At 56.7% G+C, this 25,442-nt stretch overlaps 2 protein-coding genes and 1 long non-coding RNA gene across 5 annotated transcripts; 1 reads left to right on the forward strand and 2 right to left on the reverse strand.

Annotated features, from left to right (window-relative positions):
* Positions 1 to 1,503: 1,503 nt before the first annotated feature.
* On the reverse strand, positions 1,504 to 6,041 carry SYT5 (synaptotagmin 5). Its single transcript, XM_055410650.2, has 8 exons — positions 5,828 to 6,041; positions 5,111 to 5,283; positions 4,123 to 4,242; positions 3,840 to 4,007; positions 3,360 to 3,527; positions 3,056 to 3,173; positions 2,656 to 2,789; positions 1,504 to 2,075 (listed from the first exon to the last, which is right to left on the reverse strand). Exons 1-8 carry the CDS (start codon positions 5,904 to 5,906, stop codon positions 1,875 to 1,877), a joined length of 1,161 nt encoding a protein of 386 aa, XP_055266625.2. The 5' UTR covers positions 5,907 to 6,041; the 3' UTR covers positions 1,504 to 1,874.
* Positions 3,490 to 17,378, forward strand: LOC148774268 (uncharacterized). Of its 3 annotated transcripts, none has more exons than XR_016035876.1 (6): positions 3,503 to 3,590; positions 10,447 to 10,599; positions 10,985 to 11,067; positions 11,247 to 11,304; positions 14,223 to 14,364; positions 14,505 to 17,378. It is a non-coding gene; the product is annotated as an uncharacterized LOC148774268 (long non-coding RNA). The 3 variants fall into 3 exon arrangements; XR_016035878.1 differs by having other exon boundaries at positions 14,560 to 17,378; XR_016035877.1 differs by lacking the exon at positions 10,447 to 10,599 and having other exon boundaries at positions 3,490 to 3,590.
* Positions 8,278 to 25,348, reverse strand: PTPRH (protein tyrosine phosphatase receptor type H). The gene is made up of 15 exons (XM_055411167.2): positions 21,106 to 25,348; positions 20,293 to 20,326; positions 19,576 to 19,695; positions 18,812 to 19,111; positions 18,217 to 18,489; positions 16,619 to 16,694; positions 16,457 to 16,504; positions 11,198 to 11,288; positions 10,770 to 10,860; positions 10,478 to 10,554; positions 10,254 to 10,388; positions 9,784 to 9,906; positions 9,432 to 9,592; positions 8,511 to 8,646; positions 8,278 to 8,413 (listed from the first exon to the last, which is right to left on the reverse strand). Exons 1-15 carry the CDS (start codon positions 21,154 to 21,156, stop codon positions 8,288 to 8,290), a joined length of 1,842 nt encoding a protein of 613 aa, XP_055267142.2. The 5' UTR covers positions 21,157 to 25,348; the 3' UTR covers positions 8,278 to 8,287.
* Positions 25,349 to 25,442: the final 94 nt, after the last annotated feature.

Raw genomic sequence — 25,442 nt, forward strand, 5'->3', positions numbered from 1 at the left:
AATGAAATTGGCAAACTATGACCACAGGCTGTCTACTTTTGTAAATAAAGTTTTATTTGAACAGGGCCAGGGTTAGATTAGGGCAGAGAGGCCCAAGTGAAGGGTCAGATCCTGCCATTAATTTTTTAATACTTTTCCATCTTGGATTTCTTTTTTGCATTAGTTTGGATTTTTTTTTAATTTCAGTAAGGGCTTCCCTGGAGGCCCAATGGTTAAGAATCCCCCTTGCAATTTGATGTAATGAGTTGACCTGTGAGCGAGTCCCACAAGGTCAGGGACTCAAGTGAGACACGTCTCTAGATCATCCCCACCACTCAGCTCAGGGAACAGCACCCAAGGAGAGCTGGCTCTCTGCCTCCTCTGCTCACCTAGCTGCGTGAATTTAGACAAGTCAGTCACCCTTTCTTTGCCTCTATTTCCTGCTCTGTAGAATGGGAAGGGTAACATGAAGTCAGCAGGCGAGGGGTGGACTGAACGGGGGTCCATCTGCCTGGTGAGGACAGTCCTGGGTGCTGGGAAGGAAATGATGGCTGAGTCCCTCCGAGGTTCTAGTCCCTCAGCCCACTGGAGCCCCGGATGCTGACTTTCTCCAGCAAGACTTACTGCCTTTCATCCTCATCACCATCACTCCCCAGAACACTTCCTCCGTGGAGGAGCCAGAGGGATCTTAAAAGTAGACCAAGTCATGCCACTTCCCTCTAAAACCTCCTGAGGGTCCTCACAGAAGGTACATAGAATCCCAGCTCCTTAGATTTATCTGCTAGAACCTACAAGATCTGGCTTTTGACTGTATCTCTTTTGTTGCGGGGGCGCATTTTGGCCACCTGATGCAAACAACTGACTCATTGGAAAAGACCCTGATGCTGGGAAAGATTGAAGGCGGGAGGAGAAGGGGGCGACAGAGGATGAGATGGTTGGATGGCATCACCGACTCCATGGACATGAGTTTAAGTAGGTTCTGGGAGTTGGTGATGGACAGGGAGGCCTGGCGTGCTGCAGTCCACGGGGTCACAAAGAGTCGGACACGACTGAGCAACTGAAGTGACTGACTGACTGATGACACATGCCTTCTGCGATCTTAGTTCCCTGACCAGGGATTGAAACTGCGCCCCAGATGATGGAAGAAAGAAAAAAGAGAGGAGGGAAATACAGGTATGAAAATATACATAAATCATGGGCAAGGGAGCAGATAACTTCATGAAAAACTAAGTGAATTCTCACTGACTCCTCCGAGCAAACATGCTCAGTATTACCATTATGATGTTTTCAGATGAGGAAACTGAAGCTTTGAGGGCTGAGTGAATGAACCGATCAAGAAGTGAATGGGAGAGTGGGCTGGTGACAGGGTGGCTGGATGTAGGGGTGGGTGAGTGGGCAGGTGAGTTTCCGTGTGACTTTCCAGGATGGGCAACCCTGTCCTCGCCCTTGTGTGATCCCACCCCTGGAGGGCCCCTCTTGGGTTCCCAGCCCCCACCCCTGAGCACCCCCATCAAGGAGCATCGGTCCAGGCCAGCAAAGTTGCTGAGTATTTATTTGGTCCCAGGAGTGGTGTAGGAATCAGACTGGGGACAGGAGTGGGTGATCCTGTGCAGGAAAGGGGCATTGGGAGTCAAGGGGATAGTAGGCTGGGATCACTGATTGTCAAAGCAGAGGGCGGGACCCTGGGGTAGGGGGAAGCCAGACTGCCTCCCTGTCTCCAGGGGCCCCTGGGGCTTCTGGGTATGTGCTGTATTGGGGGAGTTGGCAAGTTATCATGATTGGCATAATGGTGGGGGAGAAGGCAGGAATGGGTAGAGTGGGGGGTGTTGGCCTTAAAGGTGGGCATGGGCGTGGCTTTGGGTAGGGGCCTGGGGTCAGGGGCTTGATGGTGGACATCAGGGTGCTGGCGGCGGCCTCACTCGGTCAGGGGGCCGCAGCGAGTGCCACTGGGCGATGGGCCGCCGGGGGTTGGCCAGCATGTCTGCCCAGTGCCGCAGGCCAGCGCCTCCGGCTGCTGCCCCTACGGCCACCCTCCCGATGGCCTCGTTCTTGCCCAGCTTGTCGTAGTCCAGCACAGTCAGCTCCACCTGCACCTTCTGGGATGGGCAGGGGAGGAAGAGGAGACAGAAAGGGGGTAACAACGCACAGGGAGGGACTCAGATATCATCGCTAAGGAGACCCCCTCCCTGAATTCTGGGGAGCCTCCATAGGTGCCTGGGCTAAGGTTTCATCCGGAGCTTGGAGAGAGAGAGGGTGAGGGCCCTGCTGGATGGTTACAGGAGTGCACTGGAGTTTTCCTGCGACCAGGTTTTAAAGCAGAAAAACTCTCAGGACTTCTGTTGCTCAGAGGCTCCTTAGGATGCAGGGTCTTAATGGGGGCACATCTTCAAGACTGTTAAATGGGTGGGTGGGCCTGGCCTTAAGGTTGCGGGTCTCTTTTTCTCAGTAACCAGAGCTCCTACGGGCGCTGGGCATCCCGTCTTGCTTGGGGTGGAAGAGGCTTCCTGATCCTCATGCGGGAAACTGAGACTGACAACACAATTAGACCCCCAAGACCTGGCTCCTAGGGGCTGCTAAGGAGGCTCTCCTCCCTTAGCAACGAGGGTTTCTAAGGGCCTCAGGGGGCTCAGGGGGAAGGGCTTCTCTGGCAGCAGCGATGGGCAGGTGTGCCCTCACCTGGACCTGGTCACAGGGCACCTCGAAGCTGAAGGCCTCGTTGTAATAGGGGTTCAGAGTGTTCTTCTTGATGGTGGTTTTCTTCTTCCGCACCTTTTTGCCGCCCTGCAGCAGGTGGACCTTGACATACGGATCTGGTGGGAGGGAGGAGGAATCTTATAGCTCCCCTCGCTCTGCTGAGTCCAAGGAGAATGCCCGAGGCTCTTCTTCGGAAGAACATAGCGACAGCCCACGCACCCCTCAGGTCCCCCTCTCTCTGTGCCCAAATCGAATCTAAATCGTCCACGGCAGCCTTGATTGTCCTCTCCCCCGTGAGACCCTCGGGGGCCCGGAAACTGCGAGTCTAAGTTTGAGACCCGGCTCCGCCCACCACCGCCGTCGTTTGTGGCTTCCCGCACACCTGACAGCCCTCCCACGTCCATCTTCTTCAGGTTTTTTGCCTCCAGGACGATGACGGTGAGCTTCCCGGCCGTGGGGACATAGCGGAGGGAGAAGCAGATGTCACCTAGTTTCTCCTGCTGAGAGAGGAAGAGGGACCGGTCCCCGGATCCCGGGCTCCGCCTGCAGCCCCTCTGCGACCCACCCCCTCAGCCCGGAATGGTACGGTCCGGGGCGAGCCCCGCCCCACCCGGATGTCTGTTCTCTGATTGGCCCGGGTCTGCGGTGGGCGGGCCCGGCCTAGGGGCGTGGCCACTAGCGCTCACCTCCTCGCGAGGCGCCGCCTGCAGCTCGCGCCAAGCCAGCACTGGCCGCCCCAAGTCCACGGAGCTCATGGGGACCCGCACCTCCCCGATGGCATCGTTGCGGGAGAAGCGGTCGAAGTCGTACACCGCCATGACCAGGACCCGGCCCCCCAGCTCCACATAGGGGACCTGGGTGAGGGGCGGGCGCAGAGAAAGCACAAAGTGAGGCGCAGCACATCCACGTGGAAAGCGGTGAGTGGGGGCAGTGGGAGTCCAAAGGAAGAGTCGGGGGTGTCCATGGAGCCCAAATGGGACAGCCCAAGGGCCAGCGGAGCAGTCCAGGGGCTAGCAGTGCTCTCGAAGGGGCAGCACAGAGTCCAATGGAATAGTCCACAGAGCTGGTGGTAGCTGCCACCAGTAAAAGCTGAAGGGACTGTGGCGCCCAGTGTTCTAGACTGGGGACGGGCTGCGGGGCACGGAGCCCTGAGGCCACGAACTCACCTTGAAGGCAAAAGTCTCCCCAAAGTGAGGGTTCAGCGTCTGCCGATGCACCCTGGTCTCGTGCCGCCTCCGTTTGTCTGGCAGCAGGTAGACCCGCACGTAGGGGTCAGAGGAGCCACCTATGTCCAAGGCTGCCAGCCCCTCAGCTTGCACGATGCCCACCAGCAGCTGGACAGTGATGAGAGGACCCTAGTCTCAGCTTCCCTTCTGGAGCCTCCTCCAAGAAGGGACTAAAACTCCTGGAGCCCTCCCGTCCAAAGCTTCCCCTCGCCTCCACACCCACCTGGCCAGTCTGGAAATCATAGTCCAGTGAATACTGCAGTCGTCCTAGTTCATTCTTATCGGCCAACTGCTGCCCTGGCCCCGAGGGCGTCGGCTCCAGCTCTTCCACTTCTGGCTGCACCTTAGGGAGTCAGGGGCAAGGGCAGGTGAACTCCTCCCCTGACAATGGTGTCCTCCAGGCCCAGAAGCCAAGGGAGACTCACAGAACCCTCTGGCTAAACCTGAACATTTGCAGACTAAGCAGAGTCGGTGTTTGACTAGTGACGTCTGCCACAGGCGGGGATGCGCCATGGCAACACACACGGAGGTATGCTGGTCAGTGTTTGATTAGTGATGTCTGCTCCTGGTAGGACACAGATGCGGTGAGTCTCATGCAGTGTGTTTGTCTTGCCTAGACTAAAAGAACAAGAATACTGGAGTGGCTTGCCGTGCCCTCCTCCAGGGGATCTTCCCAACCCAGGGATCAAACCTACGTCTCTTATGTCTCCTGCATTGGCAGACAGGTTCTTTACCACTGGCACCACCTGGGAAGCCTAGATCACAGGATACCTTTATGCTGTATCCCAGCTATTGTGAAAAACGAGTTTGTTCTCCAAATATCTCTCAGAATCTGGATTCCAAGCATCAGCACGTGCTCTTCCTTTGAGGTAGAATGTCATTCTCTCTGCTGTCAGTGAACTGAGTCCCTCTGGGATTCAACACAGAAGTCAACTCCGGGAAGCCTTCTCAGACCCTCTGGGCTGTCAGCTGGTTTCTCTGTGCTCCCATATGCCCCATACTGCCTCTAATGTGGCACATACTGCCCTGTGTTGTGAATGTCTGTGTGAACGTCTGACTTGCCCATCTGCTTGGAGGTTCTTGGGAATGTCTGGTTCATCTCCAGGTCCCCAGATCCACTTTAGGGCTAGACACACAGGGGAGCTGCTGGGCCATTGAGAGGACCATGGGCGCAGAAACGGGCAGGGCTGAGGGAGTGGGTCAGGCCACACCTTGTCTATGTAGCTCCGGCCCAGCTCCTTCACTTCCTGAAGGTGAACCTGGGCTTGGGCCTGGCTCTTCTTGCCCATTCGCCTCCGACAACGCTTCCGGTAGAGACAGAAACAGCAGCTGAAGACGAGGAGGGCTGAGACCAGCACGATGGTGGCCAGAGCCCAGGGGGGCACTGCAGAGGGCATGGAAACAGCAAACACTGAGTCTCCGAGAAGCAACCCGGTCATTCAGACCTGGACCATGTGCTAGCTGAAATCCTGGCCTTGTTTTTCCTCCAGGCATATCCATTCCATTTTATTCCCATATTTTCCTTCCAGTTCATCTCATATATAAAACTGAAGCCTTATGGCAGGCTGACACCATCTAGATTTTCTTGCTTATTAGTTCTCCTCCACTTCTACCCTCATTCTAATTTTTCTGCTCAACCCCTGTGCTTTAAGATAGTTTAACCTCTCCCCGAGTCTCCCTATGTTTAAAAGAAGGGAGAGGTAGACCTTCCAATTCACCAATCCAAGGTTCCATTCCATTCCACACCCTTGATGTGGGTCTTCATTTTCTTGCAAACCTGTTCCTTATTCATTTCATTTAGATTCCAATCCAGGATTCCTACTATGACCTCGCCCGCATTTTCCAGCCCACCAGCCTGAAAACACCCGATCCGGATCCCGCCCGAGAATCCCTAGAGTCTTTCCCTCCACTCCACCCATCTCGCTCACCAGGGCCGTGGCTGATGCGACTGGAGTCAGGAGGCGTGTCGGGCGCTGGAGGCCCGGGTGTTGGGGGCTCCGGGAACATGACGACGGTGTCTTATGGTTCTTCCTGTGGAGGCACCCAAACGCCCTAGTCCCCCACACCCACCCCGTGAGTCCATTGAGCCCGCCGAACAACAAAGAACTACAACTCCCATCGGCCCCTGGGCGGCCGGCCGTGTAGGAACCGACCGACTACTGACTACCGCTAGGCATGCTGGGAGTTGTAGTTTTAGCCTTCCTGCTACGGAGGGCGGAGGCTAGCCGTGGGTTCCAGGACCACGTTCCCGTCTAAGGGGACGCCCCCTCCCTTTAGGTTCCCCCAGGAATCCAGTCCGGATGACTTCTGCCCCTTCCCCGGGGCCTGAACCAATCGTGGGCGAAGACGGGCGTGGGAACCGGCGCACCGGGTTGCGCAGAGCAACGGCTGGCTCAGCTCGGGCGGGGTGAAGGGAGTGCTGGTTACCCCGGCAACGGCCTGTTGCTAAGACAACGGGTGGGGCTTACGCACACAAGCGGAGTCCCGGCGGGGCGAGCTGGTTCCGAGCCCTGTTCCGCCTGGGACCCCAGACCCAGATACCCGAGACAGGCGGAGCTAGGGACGACGCGGCCTTGCCGGTCCGCACTCGCGCCCGCAGCTGACTCCTCCCTCCACACCTGCCCCAGAACTGGGCGTGAAGACTCAGGCTGCCCTCCGTCTCCCACTCCTGCGGGGAATGTGGGCGGCGGGCGGCTGGCCTGCTGCCTTGGCTGGGCCCCCGCATCCTTTTCAGCCTATTTGTCTCGCCCGCGCGCCCCGAGCTCTGTCTTCACACCTGTCCTCGTGACCGCCTGGGCCACCATTCCTCTCCAAACCGACGCCTTCCCTATTTCTGTCCATCTCCTTATCGGCTTCTCGCCTCTCCCCAGTCTGGGTTAGCTGGCCTCTGCCAGTTATCTGGTCCCCGTCTTCCCGAGGTCTCGCACCCTCTCCCTCGCCTGCGCCTCCCTTCCTTGTGGCTCTTTGTCTCCACACCTGTCTCTAAGTCCCATTCTCTCCGAATCAGGCTCCAGCCCTACCCCTCCATCTGTTGGTCTCCCCCGGTATCCCCTCCACCACACACACACACATACACAGAGCATCTCTCTAGGGATGGGAATGAGGATGGAGCTTGGGGAGGGGGTCCCAGCGACTCCTACCTGTGCGGCGGCTAGGCAGGACCCTCCGAAGAGACACAGAGGCGCCGGCCCCGCCTGGACCCCGCCCCCGCACGCGGGTGACTGGCGCTGTCCCCGGTGCTGATCGCGGAGCGCTGCGGGGCGGGGGCGCGGCCGACTGGAGCCACCCCTGTGTGCGCGCGTGTGCGCCTCTGTATGTGAGTGTGCGAGAGCCTCTGTGTGTGTGTGTGTGTGTGTGTGTGTGCGCGCGCGCGCGCGCGTGATCCGTAGGTGGAGAGGCCGCCCCGCCCCTAGTCTAGCCCCCGAGCCTGGAGCCACCAGGGCGCCCACGGATATTTATCCTGGTCCCGAGGATTTTCTGCCTTCTAGTCTAGCCATCCTGGCATCCAGCCCGCTTCTCTCCACCTCAGACTCCGCGGTTGCCCACAGAACCGGGCTCCAGGATACCGGATTCTAGGACCCAGAAGACCCTCTCCGGAGGCCAGGATATTTAGATATACAGACAGGAGACTAAGCCTGAAATTCACCAGCAAATCGGCTTCACTCCACCCTCTAAGTTCCCCTAGGGCCAGGCCCAGAAGGCAAGCCTCCATGCTCCTAGCTCAGGGCACGGAACCCACACTGCCCATACCCTGGGCCTTCTCGGAGAGATTCAACTGTCCAAATCTACATTTTCAGGTGCCAACTGTGAATCCCTGTAGTTACCTTCCTGGGACGTTTGCCTCGGTACCTATACATCAGGAACCCACCCCAATATTATTTCCAGAGCCAGAAATCCACTGCTGGGATGGGTGTCTCTGGGGAAAATCATGATTTAATAAGTTATGAGATAGAAGAAAAAAATATGTACAGGCCACAGGGTAAGGGGAAACCTCAGATTCTTGAAGACTGATTTGGTTTCTGGAGTAAAAGGTGGGCAGGTCCCTGCCCACCCTTGTTCCTCAGGTGGCCAGAATTCTGGAGCCTCATTACTTCCTTTCTTCCTCAGAATTCAGCTTGTTTCCTTGAGACCCTACCTCCTCCTCCTCCCTCAAACAAAAACCAAGACTCCTGGACCCCATCCCTCTCCTTCAAGGAACTGGAAATCCAGGATCCGGGCTTGCCCCTCTCCAGGAAGTAGAAATCTAGGCTGCCGGTCCCCTCTCTTCCTTCACGGTCTGGGAGTCTGGGACCCCAGCCCTCAGCTGTCCCAGGAGCCCAGGCATCTGGGCTGAAGCAGGGGTGCAGAGTCTGCATCTAGAAGGGCGGGGATCTCAGCCCTCCCACAGCTTAGGCCTCTGTAGCAGCTACCTTCTCCATCAGCAGGTTCTCATAGGTGGCCCCCTTCTGAGCCTGCGCTGCGGCTGACTGTTGCAGAAACCGAAGGATGCACTGGTGCAGGAACACGTACTGTGCCTGGGGACAGAGCGAGGGGGGGCGGCGCCCTCCAGAGCCTCAGGCCAGCTCTCCCCGCCTGCCGCCCAGCCCAGCCCCGCCTGGGGATCCCCCTCACCTCGGTCTGCACCATCAGCGGGCGGCTCTCCCGCATCTTCTTCACGTAGCCAAAGGGCCGCATGAGACCCTCACACTCCAGCTGCCGCAGCAGCACATCCAAGGCAATGAGAGTGCCCGTGCGGCCCACACCAGCGCTAGGCAAGGACAAGGAGACGTCAGGCCCCGGGGGTGCCGGGAGCCCCCGCTGACTGGAGAGCTCTGTCTTTGGAGTACCCAGGGGTCGGGTATTTAGTGGGGCTCTTCTGGAGGCTACAGTGTAAGTGGGGGTTGCTTAAGGAGGAAGTAATAACGACTGCACAGTTCTATCTGAACGGGGCCTCATGTCCTCTGTGCACTTCTCCCGCCCCTCAGAAGTGGGAACTGTCAGCTGAGCGTGTCCATCTTACAAAGGGGGCGATGTGCCGAGTGAAGTGAAGCCCAGTATCCCAGGACACTCAGCTAGTAAGTGACCAGCTGGGGTTCATACAGAGCAGATGAGCTCCCAAGCGAGTCATTTTTCTTTAAACATAAAATGAACCATTTTTATTAATTTTTTTTCCAAGCCGTGAGACTTGTGGGGTCTTAGCTCCCCCACCAGGGAATGAACCCGGCTCTTGGCAGTGAAAGCACCGTGTCCTAACCACTGGACCACCAGGGAGTTTCCCCAAGGAGGTGTTTTAAACGTTTCTTAAGACCTCGGGCGGCTGGCCCTCTTGTCCTGCACCCACTCCTCCCCACCCAGGCCGCCTCCTCTATGTCTTTTCCCTTCTTTCCCATCCCTTTATCTTCATTCTCACTCGCAAGCGGCACCACCACCCCTTCCCCTCCTGCCGCCATCTCCTGCATGCCTTCCTGGTCTCCTCCGCCTCCTCCACAAGTCCCCCAAGGACCCAAGGGGCCGGATTCTGAGGCGCAGGGCGGGGGTCCGGCCCCTCCTCACCTGCAGTGCACGATCGGAGGCCCGCCCCCCACCGTCTGGTCCAGCCACTGCCGGAGCATCCTCCAGAAGGCCAGCAAGGGGTCTGGGGAGTGGGGCACGCCGTGGTCTGGCCAGGTCATGTAGTGGAACTGACGCACGGGCAAAGTCTTCTGCTGTTGGACCTAGAGGCAGGGGTTGAGGGGACCTCAGTCCGGGGCCGGTTTCTGATGGGTGGGGGCACCGCTGGGCACACAGAGGTCCCCGGTGGGAGTGAGCGATGGACACTGCGACTTACGGGGGAGCTCTGGGGAGGGGCTGCCAAGGCGGGGGCGGGCGGTGGGGGGGAACTGCCAGTCGAGGGGGCGGGGCTTACATGGCGGAGCTTTAGGTTTCGGACCGCCCAGTTCTCTGTCACCTCCTCCCCGACGAGGGTCACCTGCAGATGCCCGTGGGTGCAGGGCTGGGCGTCCAGAGGCCAGTAATGCTCACACTTCACCTGGGGGGAGACTGGGGTGGGTCAGGGTACAGGAGGCTGCGGAGACCCTCCCCTGGAGCACCCCCGCGGGTGGCTCTGGGTTTCAGCATGGGGACTCGGCCCCGGCCAGGGAACCAAGTGGAAAGCCACCCCAGCCAGGAGGACTCCCCCTTCCTTAGGTCTTCCAGAGCAGCTCCACCCCATAGGAGGCCCAGTGGGTGGACTAGGGGAGGCGGGAGAGGTGGGGTTGTGCTGGGAACCCCCGAGGTTGGGTCAGGGTCCACCCCGGGAACCGTGTCTGGGGCAGGATCACAGGCTGCAGCCTGGAGGGCGGCCCCCGCCCCCCCAGGGCCCGGGGCTCCCCTCACCCTGCCGGACTCCACGCAGTTGGTCAGCATGACCAGGGTGTGACTCTGCTGCTCCCAGACCAGGCGCCAGAAGTCACCCACGGTCTGCGGCAGGGGGCCCTGGGCCGCAATGAACTCCCGGGGGCTCCAGAGGCCCTGGTGGAGGGAGGCAGGCGGGTCAGGTCCCCCTTAACCCCGGCCCTTCCCTTCCGAGGCTCCCGAGCCCAGGCTGACCCCAGCCTTACGGGGATGAAGCTGGCGTTGATGTACTCGGAGCCCGGCTGTCCGAGAAGGGCCGGCAGGGGCACTCGGGACCAGTCGTCTAAGGGAAGACGCCGGCGTTAGCGACGCAGAGGGAGAGGGGAAGGTAGGGGCGGGCGGACACAGGGAGCTGGAAGGGGGCAAGGGACCCCGTCGGGAGGAGCAGGCCGAGGGGCTCCCTGCTCACAGGGGCAGGAGTTTTGTCTCTCGATGGGGAAAAAGGGACGAGGGTGTTGACGACGTCGCGGGCGAGAACGGCGGAGGCTCGAGACTCACAGGGCAGCACGTTCCTGTAGCGGTTCTTGGCGCTGTTCTCCGGAGCTGAGGCCACCGTCTGGGGCTGGCCGCGTTCCTCCAGGGCCAGTTGCTGGGGGCAGAGGGAGGGGAGGGTGAACGGGCGCTGGGTTTCCTCGGCCCACCCCACTCACCCCTCGCCCCCGGGAGTTCTCCAGCACCCACAGAGATAGGACGCGTGTGCCTACCGTCCCCAGGGTCGTCTGAGACGGCTACGGGGAGGAAGGGGCCCGTGACGGGGGCAGGCGTGAGAGGAGGGACCCGGCTACCCGACACCAGGGTGAGAGTCAAAAAGGTGGCCAATGGTGGCTGGGGATGTCTGTGTGAGCCACCCAGCTGGGCTTGCCTGCTTCCGCTCAGCCCACAGGGGCGGGAGGGGCGGGTGGGCACGCGGGGCCGGCTCTCCCCACCTGGAACTCCTCGGCAAAGCCGCAGCTGCTGTCCCTCTCGTTTTTCCAGACGTGCTCGGCAAAGTCTTCCGCCAGGATGTCCCCTGAGAACCTGCGCGGGGAGAGGGGTGAGTCGTTGAACTGCCTTTAACCGCGTGTTTTGGGGATAAAAGGAGAGGATTTTGCTTTGTTTTCTTTTCTGTACCTCCCCAGGGCTTATAATTGGAAGTTTGGACCTTTTAGCTTCCTTCACCCAGGTCACCCTCTGCCTCTGGCACCCACCAATGTATTCTCTGTATCTATGAGTCTGAGGTTTAATTAAAAAAAATTTTTTTTTCTTTTTTTTTTTTTGACTGTGCCACAAAGCTTGCAGGATCTTAGTTCCCTGACCATGGGCTGAACCCAAGCCTCTGGCAGTAAAAGCACTGAGTCTTAATCCCTGGACCACCAGGGAATTCCCTCAGCCATTTTTACAGTTCTACATGTGAGTGATATCACACAGTATTTGCCCTCCTCTGACTAATCTCACTTAGCATCATGCCCTAAAGGTCCATCCACCGTATCGCAAATGGCATCATTTCGCTCCTTTTTTATGGCTCAGTAACACTCTGAGTTACATCCTCTTTGTTCATTCATCCACTGATGGACATCTAGGTCGTTACCATATCTTGGCTATGGTGGACACTGCTGCTATGAACATGGGAGGTGCAAATCAGAGGTTTCATTCCCCATTCGTCAAATCCGTCCTCAGGGATACACCCAAAAGAATTGAAAGCAGTGTCTCAGGTCCTCGTACACCCATGTTCATAGCTGCGTTATTCACAGTAGCTAAAAAGCGAAAGCAAACCCAGTGTCCCTTGACAGGTGAATGGCTCGAGAAGATGTGTTCTATGTATACGGTGGAATGTTCTTCATCCTTGAGAAGGAAGGAGATTCTGACCCACAAGGCAACAGGGATGAACATGAGGGCCTGATGCTGAGTGAAATGAGCCAGTCACAAGAGGACAAATACGATTCCACCTCTATGAGGCCGCTAGTCATCAAACTCAAAACCAGAAAGTCGAAGGGGGTCTCCAGGGGCTGGGGAGACAGGGGAAATGGGGAGTTAGTGTTTACTGGGTACAGAGTTTCACTTTTGCCAGGGAAGACAGTTCTATAGGGAATTCCCCCGACAGTCCAGTGGTTAGGACTCCAGGCTTTCACTGCCAAGGGTGCCAGTTTGATCCCTGACTAGGGAACTAAGATCCCACAAGTCATGCAACTTGGCCTAAATAAACAAAGCCGTGTTTTGTTTTTTTTTAGAGTTTTACAGATAGATGATGGTGCCAGTTACACAACAATGGGAGTGGACTTCGTGCCACTGAACTGGACACTTAAAAACAGTTTGCAGTGGTGAATTATAGGTTATCTATCTTTTTTTACCACGATCAGAATTTGTTTTTTGACTATGCCGGGTCTTAGTTGTGATGTGGTATCAAGTTCTCTGAGGAGGGATTGAAGCCAGGCCCCCCCTGAATTGGGCGCACAGAGTCTTAATCCCTGGACCACCAGGGAAGTCCCTTGGGATGTGACTTTAAAAGAGGGAGAGCTGTTCCTTCTGCCCTTTAGGGCCACTGCCCATCTCTCGGCCCCAGTCCCGTGGCCCTCCATGGTTCTTCCCTCTTTCCACATGCTACTCTCACTTTCGTACTGAAAAAAGTAATCCCCTGGGGCTTCCCCGGTGGCTCAGTGGTAAAGAATCCGCCTGCCAATGCAGAGGACACAGGTTCAATCCCCGGTGCCTGGCAACAAGAGAAGTCACCGCAGTGAGAAGCCTGCGCTCTGCAACTGGAGAAGAGCCTGCAGGGCCACTAAGACCAGCACAGACGAAAAAAGCGTCCTCCGGCCCGTGCGGCTCCCGCTGCAGGTGTCTCTGCCTCCTCCCCTTGCAGAGCACTGCTGTGAGTACATTCAGTCCAGACTCAGCCTCGAGTCCCTGGCTGGAGGCTCACCAGTTCAGTTCTCGTTTTCTTTTTTCTTGCTTTTTTTTTTTTTTAACGTAATTGGGTTTTGGTTTATTTTTACACTTTTCATTTTTATTTATTAATTTGGCCGAGCTGTGTGGCCTGCAGGAGATCCCCGACCTGGGACTGAACCTGGCCCTGGCGGTGAACCGGACGCCAGGGAGTTCCCCAGTTCTCCTTCCTGACGAACTGATTAAATTGCACACCCTCACCACCGCCCCTTTCAGGATCACACACTTGGCCATCTGCTCAGATCGCCACCAGCGACAGGGAACAGCCCTCAGGGTCCACTGAGGTGATTCCAGTTGAACCTGTTTGGCTTGCATTGCCCACTTTTCCCCACGAAAACCCAGGATACAGCTTCTTCCTCAGGGGTCCCCCCACCTCCCAGCCGACCCTGGGTGTGTGTCTGCGTGGCCCTGCCTGGTGTAACATGTAACCCCTCGCTGGGATCTGGGAGTGCAGTAAACTGCCTCTGAACGGTGTCTGCCTCCGGATCCAGCAGTCTCATCATACCTATGCAACAGTGAGATGGACGAGAACGCCCCTCTGCGTTCTGTCTCCTCAGGCAGGCCAGTTTTCTCTGCTTCCTTCCCACCCTGCACCGCGGCCTGGAGTTTGCACCATGACTCCAGGGGAGCAAGGACTGTTTTCAAAGTCCCCTATCTGATTTGCGTCCTTATCTCCACTCCCAAAGGCTGCCTCTCAGGCCATCCTTCGAGTCAGGGCTCCGCAGTGTTGGGCGCCACTGATGGCACCTTGGTTTCTTTCCGGATCCACCCTCTTCTGAGCACCCTCTCCTGGCTGGCACCACCACCAGCCTCTCGGGCCACTGCAGCTCCTCCTCCTTGGTGGGCCCCTTGCCCTCCACCCATCCTAAAAGGGGGGCGTTCCTGGGAGTCCATTCTCGAGTCCCCCTTTCCCACTGGACACACGCTTCTCATGGGCTTTGACCACTTCTGTAGCTTCCCATTCATCTGTGATTTCTAAATCTCCAGTCCCTACTTCTCCCTATCCTGAGCTTCAGACCTGCTTCCCACCAGCCTCCAGGAACCTCCACCTGCAAGTCCCCGAGGGTCGTCGCTGGGACGTGCAGACATGCACACTGAGGCTGAGGAGGGCAAAATGCTCGATGTGTAAGCGGGACCAGCCGTGGAATCCAGCGGGTGCAGAGATTTGTCACAGGTGCCGTATAATGGACACGGGGTAGGGAGGGGAGAGGTCAGAGGGTGACTGGGGCGGGATGCTGGCCCGGACAGATTCTACGGCGAAGGAGCAACTGGGCCTCATTGCTCCCACACCTGTATTTACTCCTCCTCGGGCAGCTACCTCTGGTGGCCATCCCCTCTTTCTTTTGGTGCCCACGAATCCCATGGACAGCAAGGCGATCAAACCAGTCCACCCGAAAGGAAATCAACCCTGAATATTCACTGGAAGGACTGATGCTGAAGCTGAAGCTCCAATACTTTGGCCACCTGATGGGAAGAGCTGACTCGCTGGAAAAGACCCTGATGCTGGGAAAGACTGAAGGCAGGAGGAGAAGGGGACGACAGAGGATGAGATGGTTGGATGGCATCACTGACTCGACAGACATGAGTTTGAGCAAACTCTTGGATACAGTGAAGGACAGGGGAGCCTGGCACGCTGGAGTCCACAGGGTGACAGAGTGGGACTCCACTGAGCAACTGAACAATAACCTCACAGCTGGTCTCCCAGCTTTCCTTAACTCCTTGCCCTGACTCTCCTCTGTTAATCCCTGGGGACAGTTCTAACATAGATTTAATGACGATTGACCCAGAGTGATGAAGATATTTGCACAAATGTTCTCCTGAACTGCAGAACTTTATCCAATGGCTTGTTCATCTTCGTCTTCACCCGCACATACAACAAGCATTTCAAACTCAGTGTGTCCACACTGGGCTCCTGACACTTTTCCCCCAAACCTGCCCCCACCATAGACATTCCACCTCGAGTCATGGCGATTCCAGCCTTCCTGGGGTTCAGGCTAAATGCCTTGAGGTCACTCTTGAGCCCTCTCTGATTTCCACACCAACACATCCAATCTTTAACCAGATCTGCAGTCCATGGGGTCGCTACGAGTCGGACACGACTGAGCGACTTCACTTTCACTTTTCACTTTCACACACTGGAGAAGGAAATGGCAACCCACTCCAGTGTTCTTGCCTGGAGAATCCCAGGGACGGGGGAGCCTGGTGGGCTGCCGTCTATGGGGTCGCACAGAGTTGGACATGACTGAAGTGACTTAGCAGCAGCAGCAGCAGCAGCAGCAGCTGTTTAAAGACTCAGATGCCATCTTGAATCTGATTCCCTCTAACCATTTCCTGCTCTGACACTTAACAATGTCTGCATTATTAAACACATCTTGCTGCTTCCCTGCTTTTTGCCTTTGCTTCTTAACTGTATCACGGGTCTACTCAAAAGCTTCCAAACACTCCGATCTCCAGATAAAATGCAAAGTCTTCACTCTTATCTGACCCCACCTGGTACCTCTCCAACCTCACTTCCTACCCTCCTCCCTTCACCTACACTCTGCTCAGCCTCAGAGACACGCCTCGTTTTCCCAACACCCCAAGAGGGCGACTGCCTCGGGGCCTGGAATGTCTTTTCCCAGGTGGACACAGGGCTCTTCCCCTCATTTGCTTCAAGTCTGTCCTCAGATGGCTTTCTCTTAGTCATCTGCTTAGTGAGGCTTCTCCTGGACACCCCATTTAAAATATTCCTCTACTCTTGTTAGCCCCACCTCTCGCTTTGTTTGTTTCCACGTAACCATCACGGCCTTCATCAACTTGTTCTGCTTCCTGTGTGCTCATGTGTTTTGGCTTTGCCTAGAGGCTTGAAGGATCTTAGGTCCCCGACCAGGGGTCTAACCCATGTGCCCTGCAGTGCAAGCCTGGAGTTCCAGCCCCCGGAACAGCAGGGAAGTCCTTGTGCTGGAACGTAAGCTCCACAAGGGCAAGAATCTTTGTTTCCGTCGCTGTTTCCTACAACAGTGCCTGGTGCTTTACAGGGGTTCGGTGGAGGTGCTATTGGATGAATGAGCGGGAGTGCCAGAGGGGAGACTGAAAGCGGTTCCGTAGCCACAGGTCCGGAGCGCTTAGGGGGCGGGCAGCGGTGGAGGCATGATGGTCTCTGCCACAGGGGGCAGGACCTTCAAGGCGTGTGCGGGCAGATCCTCTAGTCCTGCCCTCCGACCTGTCCGGTGGCCAACTGGATTTGACCTGACAGCGAGTCTCTGGCACTGCCCAGACCTGCTCACCTGGTCTCCAGATCCTTGGGTGTGGGTTTCTTCTCCCTCTTCCTATGCCTGGGAAAAGGACAAGGGGAGGAAAAGGCTAGGGGAATGAGGCTGGGCCAGGGATCCCCGTCGGTCCTCCAGGCCCCCCTCCAGGTGCCCCATGAGCCCTGCACGGAGTCTCACCTCTTCAGGAAGAAGAGCAGCAGGCCCACCAGGATGAGTAACAGGAGGATGCCGACCACAGCTCCGGTGATGACCCCTGGGGAAGGCGGGGTGGGGGCTGTTAGAGCCTGGCACTGTGTTCCTGCCGTCCCGAGCCCCCCAGACTGAGATCAGAGGCCCACGGGGTAGACTAGAAGGGAGAGGAGAATGCCCCCCCCCGACCTCCCACTGACCCAACCTTGCCCCACAGCCTCTTAGTTCCCAAGTTGCTGATCAAAAGTCATCACTTGCTCGGGGGCTTCCCTGGTGGCTCCATGGTAAGAATCCGCTGGCCAGTGCAGGGGACACAGGTTCGATCCCTGGTCCGGGAAGATTCCATAGGCCTTGAAGCAACTAAGCCCGTGCGCCACAACTACTGCGCCTGCGCTCCAGAGCCCGGGAGCTGCAACTCCTGAGCCCACACACCACAACGACCGAAGCCCGCACGCCCCAGAGCCTGTGCTCTGCAACAAGAGACGCCACCAGTGAGAAACCGCCACACCCCAACTAGAGAGGAGCCCTCGCAGCGACCAAGACCCAGCACAGCCAAAAACAAAGAATCAATTTTTAAAAAAGCAACGAAGCAACATAAGAAGAGCAGATGAGCCTTAAAAACATTACACTAAGTGAGAGAAACTGGTCACAAGGGACCACATACTGTGTGACTGTATTTCTAGGGAAGATCCGAGAGACAGGTGTAGATTAGAGATCGTCAATGGCTGGATGGTGGAGGACTGGAGAAGTTGGGGGGTGATGGTGGGGGGCCGGGGAAGTCGGGGGGGTGATGGTGGGGGGCCGGGGAAGTCGGGGGGTGATGGTGGGGGGCCGGGGAAGTCGGGGGGGTGATGGTGGGGGGCCGGGGAAGTCGGGGGGTGATGGTGGGGGGCCGGGGAAGTCAGGGGGTAACAGGCTTAAAGGAGACTCTTGAGAGTCCTGTGAACAGCAAGGAGAGCAAACCAGTCCATCCTAAAGGAAATCAACACTGAGTATTCATTGGAAGGACTGATGCTGAAACTGAAATACTTTGGCCACCTGATGCAAAGAGCCGACTCACTGGAAAAGCCCCTGATGCTGGGAAAGATTGAGGGCAGAAGGAGAAGGGGACGACAGAGGATGAGATGGCTGGATGGCATCACTGACTCAATGGGCATGAGTCTGGGTAAACTCCGGGAGTTGGTGATGGACAGGGAGGCCTGGCGTGCTACGGTTCATGGGGTCACAAAGAGTCGGACACGACTGAGCAACCAAACAACAACAAGGCTTAAGAGGACAACTTTCCTTTTCTCTATGGGATGATGAAAACGTTCTAAAACCAATGCAATGATGGCTTCAAATACTGCGAATATGCAGCAGCCATTGGGTTGCACCCTTTCAGTGGGTGAACTGTTGTATGTTATAGGAATCACATCTCAACAGAGCTGTTTTATTTTATATTTGTTTTTAACACAGCTGTTTTAAAGAAAGCAGCAAACAAACACAAGCAGAGAGGACCCCCCGCGTGGGTGGGCCTGCCTCAGAGCAGGGCCTGAAGGGGTCTGGGGAGAAGGTCGCGAGTCCCCCATCCCCGGGGCCCCACTCACCCACGCGCCCGCTCTCCGCGTGGCAGGCCACCGAGGCAGATGGGGCCCTCATTTCATCCCAGATGGTTGTGATGGTGACTGAGCAGGACTGAGCCGGCCTGAGTAACGACACCTTCTCGGCATCCCCACAGGAGGAGCTGTTCTGGGGGCCCGGCTGCTCCCCGACCTCCAGTTCAAAGGCCTCGTAGCCTCCCTGGGGGCAGGACCAGGTCAGGGTGACCTCGTGGCCCCCCGAGGTGATGACACAGGAGATGATGTTGGCAGGATCCGGGGCTGTGTGCAGGAGGACGAGAGGCGTCGGGAGGCTCCATCCAGGGGGACTTCCCACTGCCCTGCTCCCCACTAGTCAGGCCAGTTCTCTGAGAACCAGGGCGTCCTCTCCTTCCCCGAAACCAGAATACCTCTTCACCCCACCATACGGGGACAGGCCACAGGTCTCCACAGACTACAACTCCCATGAGACCTTTGACCATCCGGGTCACTGCAACACAACATCATGACACCATGGCCTGATGGGATTTGGAGTCCGCTCACCTCTCACTGCCCCCAGGTCCGACCTAAGCCCCCCACCAGGTAAAAGGGAGCCCCATCTCACCCGTGGATGCATTGAGGCTCTGTTTGTAACCGTGTACACCGTTGCTTTCGGCCCACACGTTGAAGTGGTACCAAGTCCCAGGCACCAGCGCCTCCACCGTATAGTTAGTCCCGTTGGTCCTAGCCATCTGGCTGTCCTGATGTCCTTGGGGATCTTGCTTCCTCTGGGGATGTCCTCTGCTGGCCCACTGGACCCAGTATACATAGAAGTGGGGCCATAGGCCTGTAGGAGCCTCCCACCGCAGGGTGATGGAGCTGTTGGTCTGAGCCTCCAAACTCAAGGCTCTGACACCATTGGGAACTAGGAGGAAAAGGGTCAGCGGGTCAGCGTATCCACATTCCGCAGTACCTAACGCCCACCCCAGAGCTCAGTGAATGTGCTTCTGCCCCCCACCCCTGTTGCTGAGGGAGATTCTCTCTAGTATTGTGCTCTGTACTCTTTAGCTGAGGACCCTGACTGATCCCCACTGAGTCCCATGGATAGTCCTTCATCTCCTACTCATTGTGGCCCAAAGGGACCCTGGGCAAGGGAGTGTGCCACGTTCTCCTGTCAGCCATTCACCGCCGTCGGTCACCTCCCATTAAGACAAACAAACAACAATATGAATGGCGGCTGCCTCTCCCTTGTGCTGGCACTGAGAGGCACCCAGGAGCTACTGAGTCCATCCTTTACTGCACACACACAGAATTCGTGCAGGGTCCCGGCGTCGAGTCCTTCCACTGTGACACTGGTATTTGCTGTGCTTTGAGACCCAGTTGCATTACCGTCACCAGTCCACTGGACCCAGTAGTTCTGAGGCTTAGAATCTCCAGGCACCTCCCAGCTCAGGGTGATGGAGCTGCTGGTCTGAGTTTCCACAGACAGGTTGCTGACGGCACTGGAGGCTGAGAAGTTAGGAAGAAGGATCTGGAGTTAGCAGGGGAGCAGGGGAGGGGAGAGGTGCTGGGCATGTCTGACCCTCAGGGTGAGCTCCCAGGCCTGCCTCAGTGATGGGCCCAGAAGACAGCACGGTCCTGATCAGCGCCTCCCGAGCTGCAGCGTGCACACGCGTCCCTGGGGACCTCCTGACAGTCGGGTTCCGACTCAGGGACCCAGGGTGGGACGGAGGCTCTGCACGCACAGTCAGCTCTTGGGGGCCACTGCCTGTGCACAGGCCACACTTGAGGGACAAGGATCTAGAGCCGTGCTTTCGGCTAGGATTTCTGCAGAGATGCTGGCCCAGGCCTCCGCAGCCAGCTTCCCGTCAGGAGTTGGGGGCTGAGGACTGGGAAGGAGGGTCTGGTGCGAGCAGAGGGGTCCTGTTCCTTCTACCACCCCCGCTCCTGCCCCGTGTCCGGCAAGGACCGTTCCATGGCCACCTGCCATGGCCACTTTGTCCTCTGTTAGAGACACCACCCCCCGCAACGCCCCGCCACAAAGCTCATGGGTGTCGAGGTGCGGTGGCTTTGCGCGGGCTGTGAACTCAGGCAGGGGTCACTCACCAGCCGCCCTGGCCCCTGTCCAGCTGCACAGGCCCTAGAGACAGCCCAGAGGGGAGAATCAGACTGTGAGGCTCACCTCGCTTCACCCCAGGGGAGGCGGCCGGCCAGTGACCCTCCCCGAGTGCCCCTGGCCCCTGTGAGTCAGTGCTCCAGGAGGGCAGGAACAGGGCACCGCACCTCCTCCCCCAGGTTGGGCCCCGACAAAGGTCACCCCCACGACCTTCCCTCATCTGGTGTGTGTGTGTGTGTGTGTTGGCGGGGGGGGCAGGGTAGTGAGGCAGGGGCGGGACTCCAGGGACTCAGGAGCTGGGGTTGGCTTCAAGCATAAGGTGCTGAGATAAACTGAGTGGTCTCACTTCCTGAAAAACACGGCCTTGGAAGATTAAGGGCAGGGACCAACAGACCAGGAATGAAAGAAGAGCTTGAGGCTGGGAACCAGGAAACTGTCACCCAATCTGAGGGAGGAGGCTGGGGCCTGGACCCCGGAGTCTGAGGGATGAGGGGCTGGGGGTCTGCACCCCTGGTTTCAGGGAGAAAGGGCTGAGGCTCCGGAAGTCTTGGGTCTGAGAGGGGAAGGCCTGGGCCTGAATCCCTTCTCTTTATAAAATACCTGAGTCTTGCCAATAACCAACGTTTACTTCCGCAGCAGACACAGCAGGATCTTGAGAGACCAGGTGTATGTAAGCCTCCCTAGGAACCTCCCCCAATCCAGAAGCCTGTTTTCCAGGGAAGGGTCAGCCCCGCCCCCTATGGGGCCGGCGTTCTGGGACCCCAGCATCACTTCCCTTCGGACCCGGGGTCTGGGGGACTCACCAGCAGCACCAGGCTCCCCCAGGCCCGGAGGCCCCCGCCAGCCCCGGTCATATCTGTAGACGCTGCCGAGGGACCCAGGTGTCCCAGCCCCGGGACCTTCCACCTGCTGGACTTTACACGCAAGAATTCCCCTCTCCCAGTCCGGCGTGAGGCCACAGGTCAGGGCAGGAAGGGAGGAGGAGGAAGTGGAGGCTTGTAGCCTGAGGCCCGCCCAGCCCTGCAGCCTCCGTGCTCACCTCTGGATGCTGGGCTCTGCCTGGCCTCAAGGTATCCCCTTTCTGCCCCCAGGTTAAGGCACCGCTTCCCGCAGCCGGGTGAAGGAAAGACGCAGGTCCCAGGTGTGCGGGGCGGGACAGCAGCAAGGGGGCCGCTCGAGGAGGGGAAGATGCCCACTCCTTAAGTGGATGGTTCAGCACCAGGCCAGCATCTCATCGCCTGTCCTGTCTTTGGGCTCTGCCTCCCCTGCCCCTGCGAGCTCCAGCCACCCTCAGACCATCCCTATTTGCAGACCCACGCGTCACCATTCTACCTGGGCCCGAGAGCACGTGGCTTCAAATCGAAGTGACTCAGATTCCAAATCGACAGAACTGGGCACAATCCCTTGCAAATATATTGTAGGAATAAGGGAGTTCACATCAAGTCTTGGAATAACGTCCGGCCCTTTGAGGCCATTCAGTAAAACTGCAGCCACACTTACTGTGGGTTTGTCCCTAGACCGCCGGTGTCCAGAAGGGCTTTTAATAAGGGCTTTACCTTCCTGATGATCTGCACACACAAGCAGCCGTGATCTCACTTAACAGTCTGAAAGTGAAGAGAGCCGGTGAGGAAGGCTCTCTGGGCAGGGCACGGAAGCGCCAGGCTCCTTCCCCACTCCCTGCCCTGTGTGCCTTTCCCTTCTCCTGTTCCTGAGTGATGTCCTAGAAGAAACCAGTGAAGCAGCAAGCACGTTTCTCTGCATTCTGTGACTTGCTCTAGCAAGTTAATCCAACCCGAGGAGGGGGTCTTGGGAACATCTGACTTATCGCTGGTTGGTCAGAAGCACAGGCAACAACCCAGGCTGTGACTGGCATCTGAAGGGTGGGTAGGGGGGCAGGGGGGTCAGTTTTGTAGGGCTAAGTCCTCAACCTGTGGGATAGTGTCAGCACGGAGTTGACTGGCAGGATGCCCAGCTGGTGTTGGGAGATTTTGGTTGGTGGGTGTGGGGAGCAAGCCCTACACTGCGATTGCGTGGAGTCGTAATTGTTTATCATCATCAAACACTGAAGGATAAACAAGGTCCTACCTGGAGAATCCCATGGGCAGAGGAGCCTGGCAGGCTAGTCCATGGGGTTGCAAAAAGTTGGATACAACTGAAGCGACTTAGCAGAGCAAAGTACATATTCATATATATATATATATATATATATAATATATATATATACACATATAAAACTGAATCACTTTGCTGTATAATTTTCTGTACACTTTTCTACAATTTGTGTAGAAATTAATAAGTTGTAAATCAACTATTCTTCAATTTAGAAGAAGGAAAAAACCTGAAAACCCAAATCATTGGAAATACCAACATTTAAAGCCGCATTATGGGGAATTCCCAGGCAGTCCTGTGGTTAGGACTCTGCACTCCATCATGACCCCGGGGTTCAATCTCTGCTCAAGGAACTGAGATCCTGCAAGCTAGTGGTTGGGTTTCCCTCATACATTGGAGAAGGAAATGGCAACCCACTCCAGTGTTCTTGCCTGGAGAATCCCAGGGACGGGGGAGCCTGATGGGCTTCCGTCTCTGGGGTCACACAGAGTCGGGACACGACTGAAGTGACTTAGCAGCAGCAGCAATAAAGAATCCACCTGCCAATGCAGGAGACATGAGTTTGATCCCTGGGTCAGGAAGCTCCCCTGGAGAAGGAAATGGTAACCCACTCCAGTACTCTTGCCTGGAGAATCCCATGGGCAGAGGAGCCTGGTGGGCTAGTCTCTGGGGTCACAAAGAGTCAGACACAACTGAGGGACTGAACAACAAGCTAGTGATTGCCTTGGGCTGGAGGCGATGGGTGACTAGTTTAAGGCATAGGGTCTCTTTTGGGGGTGATGAAAATGCTCTAAGATTGCTAGTTGAAATTTCTTGTGAATATACTAAAAACCACATCTACAGTTTTGAGTGAGCTGTTGGGTGATAAATGAAGAAAGTAAAAGTGTTAGCCACTCAGTCATGTCCGACTCTTTGTGACCCCATGGACTATAGCCCACCCTTCAGACTCCTCTGTCCACAGGATTCTCCAGGCAAGAGTACGGGAGTGGATTGCCATTTCCTTCTCCAGGGGATCTTCCTGACCCAGGGATCAAACCTGGGTCTCCAGCACTGGAGGCAGATTCCTTATAGTCTGAGCCACCAGGGAAGCCTGAGAGTATCCCAATAAAGCTGCCATCATAATTTTTTTTTTTTTTCAGGAATTGGATACAAACGCCTTCAAACAGATCATGGTCACAGCAGAGTGACCACAGACAACAATGCTATATATATATATAGGCTGCTAAAAGTCTAGATCTTAATTGGTCCCACAATAAAGCAACTGTTGTTACATCATGATTCAAGAGGTGTTAGCTAACATTCCTGGGGTACTCATACTGTGACGTATCCATGGATCCATGTATCACTAGTGTGCCTTAAGGGTACAGTTATATGTCACCCTATCTCAGTTTCAAAAATCAGAACATGGGGTTCAGACAGATGGAGGCTGGAAATACTGCTCCTGAGCACTTCTCCCTGGGTGGAAGGCTGTTCTGGGGGCCCTTTAGGAGGGGAGAGGGTGCTCACTTGATCTGCTCTGCAGTTGCTCTGTCGTGAGTGTCCCACTCTCAATGGCTGACAGAGTGATGAGGGCCTGGGCAGTGTCGGAGGCCGTCCATGACCACCAAGCGGGTGGGTGGCTGAAGGAAGGTACCCTGGCCAGCGCGGCATCTGAGACTGTGAAGAGAAGGCACCTGCCCCAGTCAGAACACCTGCCTCATCTGGCCTGAAGCAGTTCTCTGTGGTGAGTAGGGGGGTCCTGGCCTGTAGGTGGGGCAGGGACTAAAAACCAAGGGTGGGTTCTGGGGTGGGGGGGGAATCCTTTAAAGCACAGCTTGGATTTAGCAGTGTCCTGCCATGAGTCCCTAAAAAAAAGCACAACACGGGTGTAGAAGTCCCCATCCCCTCTGCACTATGAGTCCCTAAAAGCATATCATAGCTGTAGAAGTCTCCTCTCTGCCATGAGTCCCTAAAAGCACATCATGGTTGTAGAAGTCCCCTCTCTGCCCTAAGAGTCCTTAAAGGCACATCATGGATGTAGAAGTCCCCTCTCCTCCATAAGAGTCCCTAAAGCCACACCATGGCTACAGAAACAGCAGGGTTTGGAGAGCAGTTCTGTTTTCTGTCCTCATGTGCAGGGCCTGAGGCTCAAAGGGCAGAGGGCTGCCAAGGTCACAGCCAAGATGAGGGCCACACCTGAGTTCTTCCTTCTTCAGTACTCTGTCCCCACTATGTGGTTACCTACCCGCTCCTCCAAGCCCCCTCTGAGTTTCCTCATCTCCTCAGCTCTCTCCTCTCCTGATACTGGGTGTGATTGCAGTCAGCTGAACTGTGGTCCCCACAGAGATGTGCGCAAGTCCTGAGCCCGGGCCTGCCTTTATGGATGTGATGTTGTTTAGGAACAGGGTCTTTGGAGATGTCATCAACTTAAGGATCGTGGGATGAGCTCACCCTGGACTTAGGGTGGGCCCTAAATCCCAACTACTGGTGTCCCCGGGAGAGGACAGCCTTGCGGAGAACACCGTGGGAAGACTGGCTGGGCTGTCAGGAGCTGGGAGGGGCGGGAAGGACCCTCCCCTGAGCACGCCCTGGATGGAGGGCACCCCACTGGCACCATGAGATTTGGGCTTGTGGCCTCCAGAACTGTGAGGTTTAACTTCTGTTAAGTCACCCAGCTTATGGTCATTTCTGACAGCAGCCACAGGAACCTAACACTGGCCAGCCTCCTCCTGACCTCAGCTCAGTAACGTCCTCATCTGGACGACTGACACGATGAATCCTCACCGCCATCAAAGGGCATTGGGGAGGGGTGTTACTCCACGCCCCCCTCCCCCAAGTCCTGGGCACCAGGATTGCGCCACAGGCAGCTAGCCGTGGGCAGTTAACATCATTGCGTTGTACACAGAAACACGTTCCCAATGGAGGGCTCGCAGCAGCTGTTCAAAGCACAACGCTGCGAATGGACTGTCACCAAATCATGAGCTTAAAAGTGGTTAAAACGGTAAATTCTGTGCGGGGCGGGAGGAGAGGGGGAGGAAAAGGACTCATTTGC

The sequence above is a fragment of the Moschus berezovskii genome, chromosome 22 (assembly GCF_049115385.1).
Source record: "Moschus berezovskii isolate FMDL1 chromosome 22, NW_MosBer_1.0, whole genome shotgun sequence".
Lineage (NCBI taxonomy): Eukaryota > Metazoa > Chordata > Mammalia > Artiodactyla > Moschidae > Moschus > Moschus berezovskii.

What these genes read in the sequence shown, in the direction of transcription:
- SYT5 (XM_055410650.2), bottom strand. Translation starts at nt 5,906, where the DNA reads ATGTTCCCGGAGCCCCCAACACCCGGGCCTCCAGCGCCCGACACGCCT. An exon ending in ATGATTTCCAGACTGGCCAG is followed by an intron (nt 4,008 to 4,122) that starts GTGGGTGTGGAG and finishes ATCACTGTCCAG; the next exon opens with CTGCTGGTGGGCATCGTGCA. An exon ending in AGGCGGCGCCTCGCGAGGAG is followed by an intron (nt 3,174 to 3,359) that starts GTGAGCGCTAGT and finishes TTCCTCTCTCAG; the next exon opens with CAGGAGAAACTAGGTGACAT.
- PTPRH (XM_055411167.2), bottom strand. Translation starts at nt 21,156, where the DNA reads ATGACCGGGGCTGGCGGGGGCCTCCGGGCCTGGGGGAGCCTGGTGCTG. An exon ending in GGGGGAGCCTGGTGCTGCTG is followed by an intron (nt 20,327 to 21,105) that starts GTGAGTCCCCCA and finishes GGCTGTCTCTAG; the next exon opens with GGCCTGTGCAGCTGGACAGG. An exon ending in CCTCCGATCGTGCACTGCAG is followed by an intron (nt 8,647 to 9,431) that starts GTGAGGAGGGGC and finishes GTCCTTGCCTAG; the next exon opens with CGCTGGTGTGGGCCGCACGG.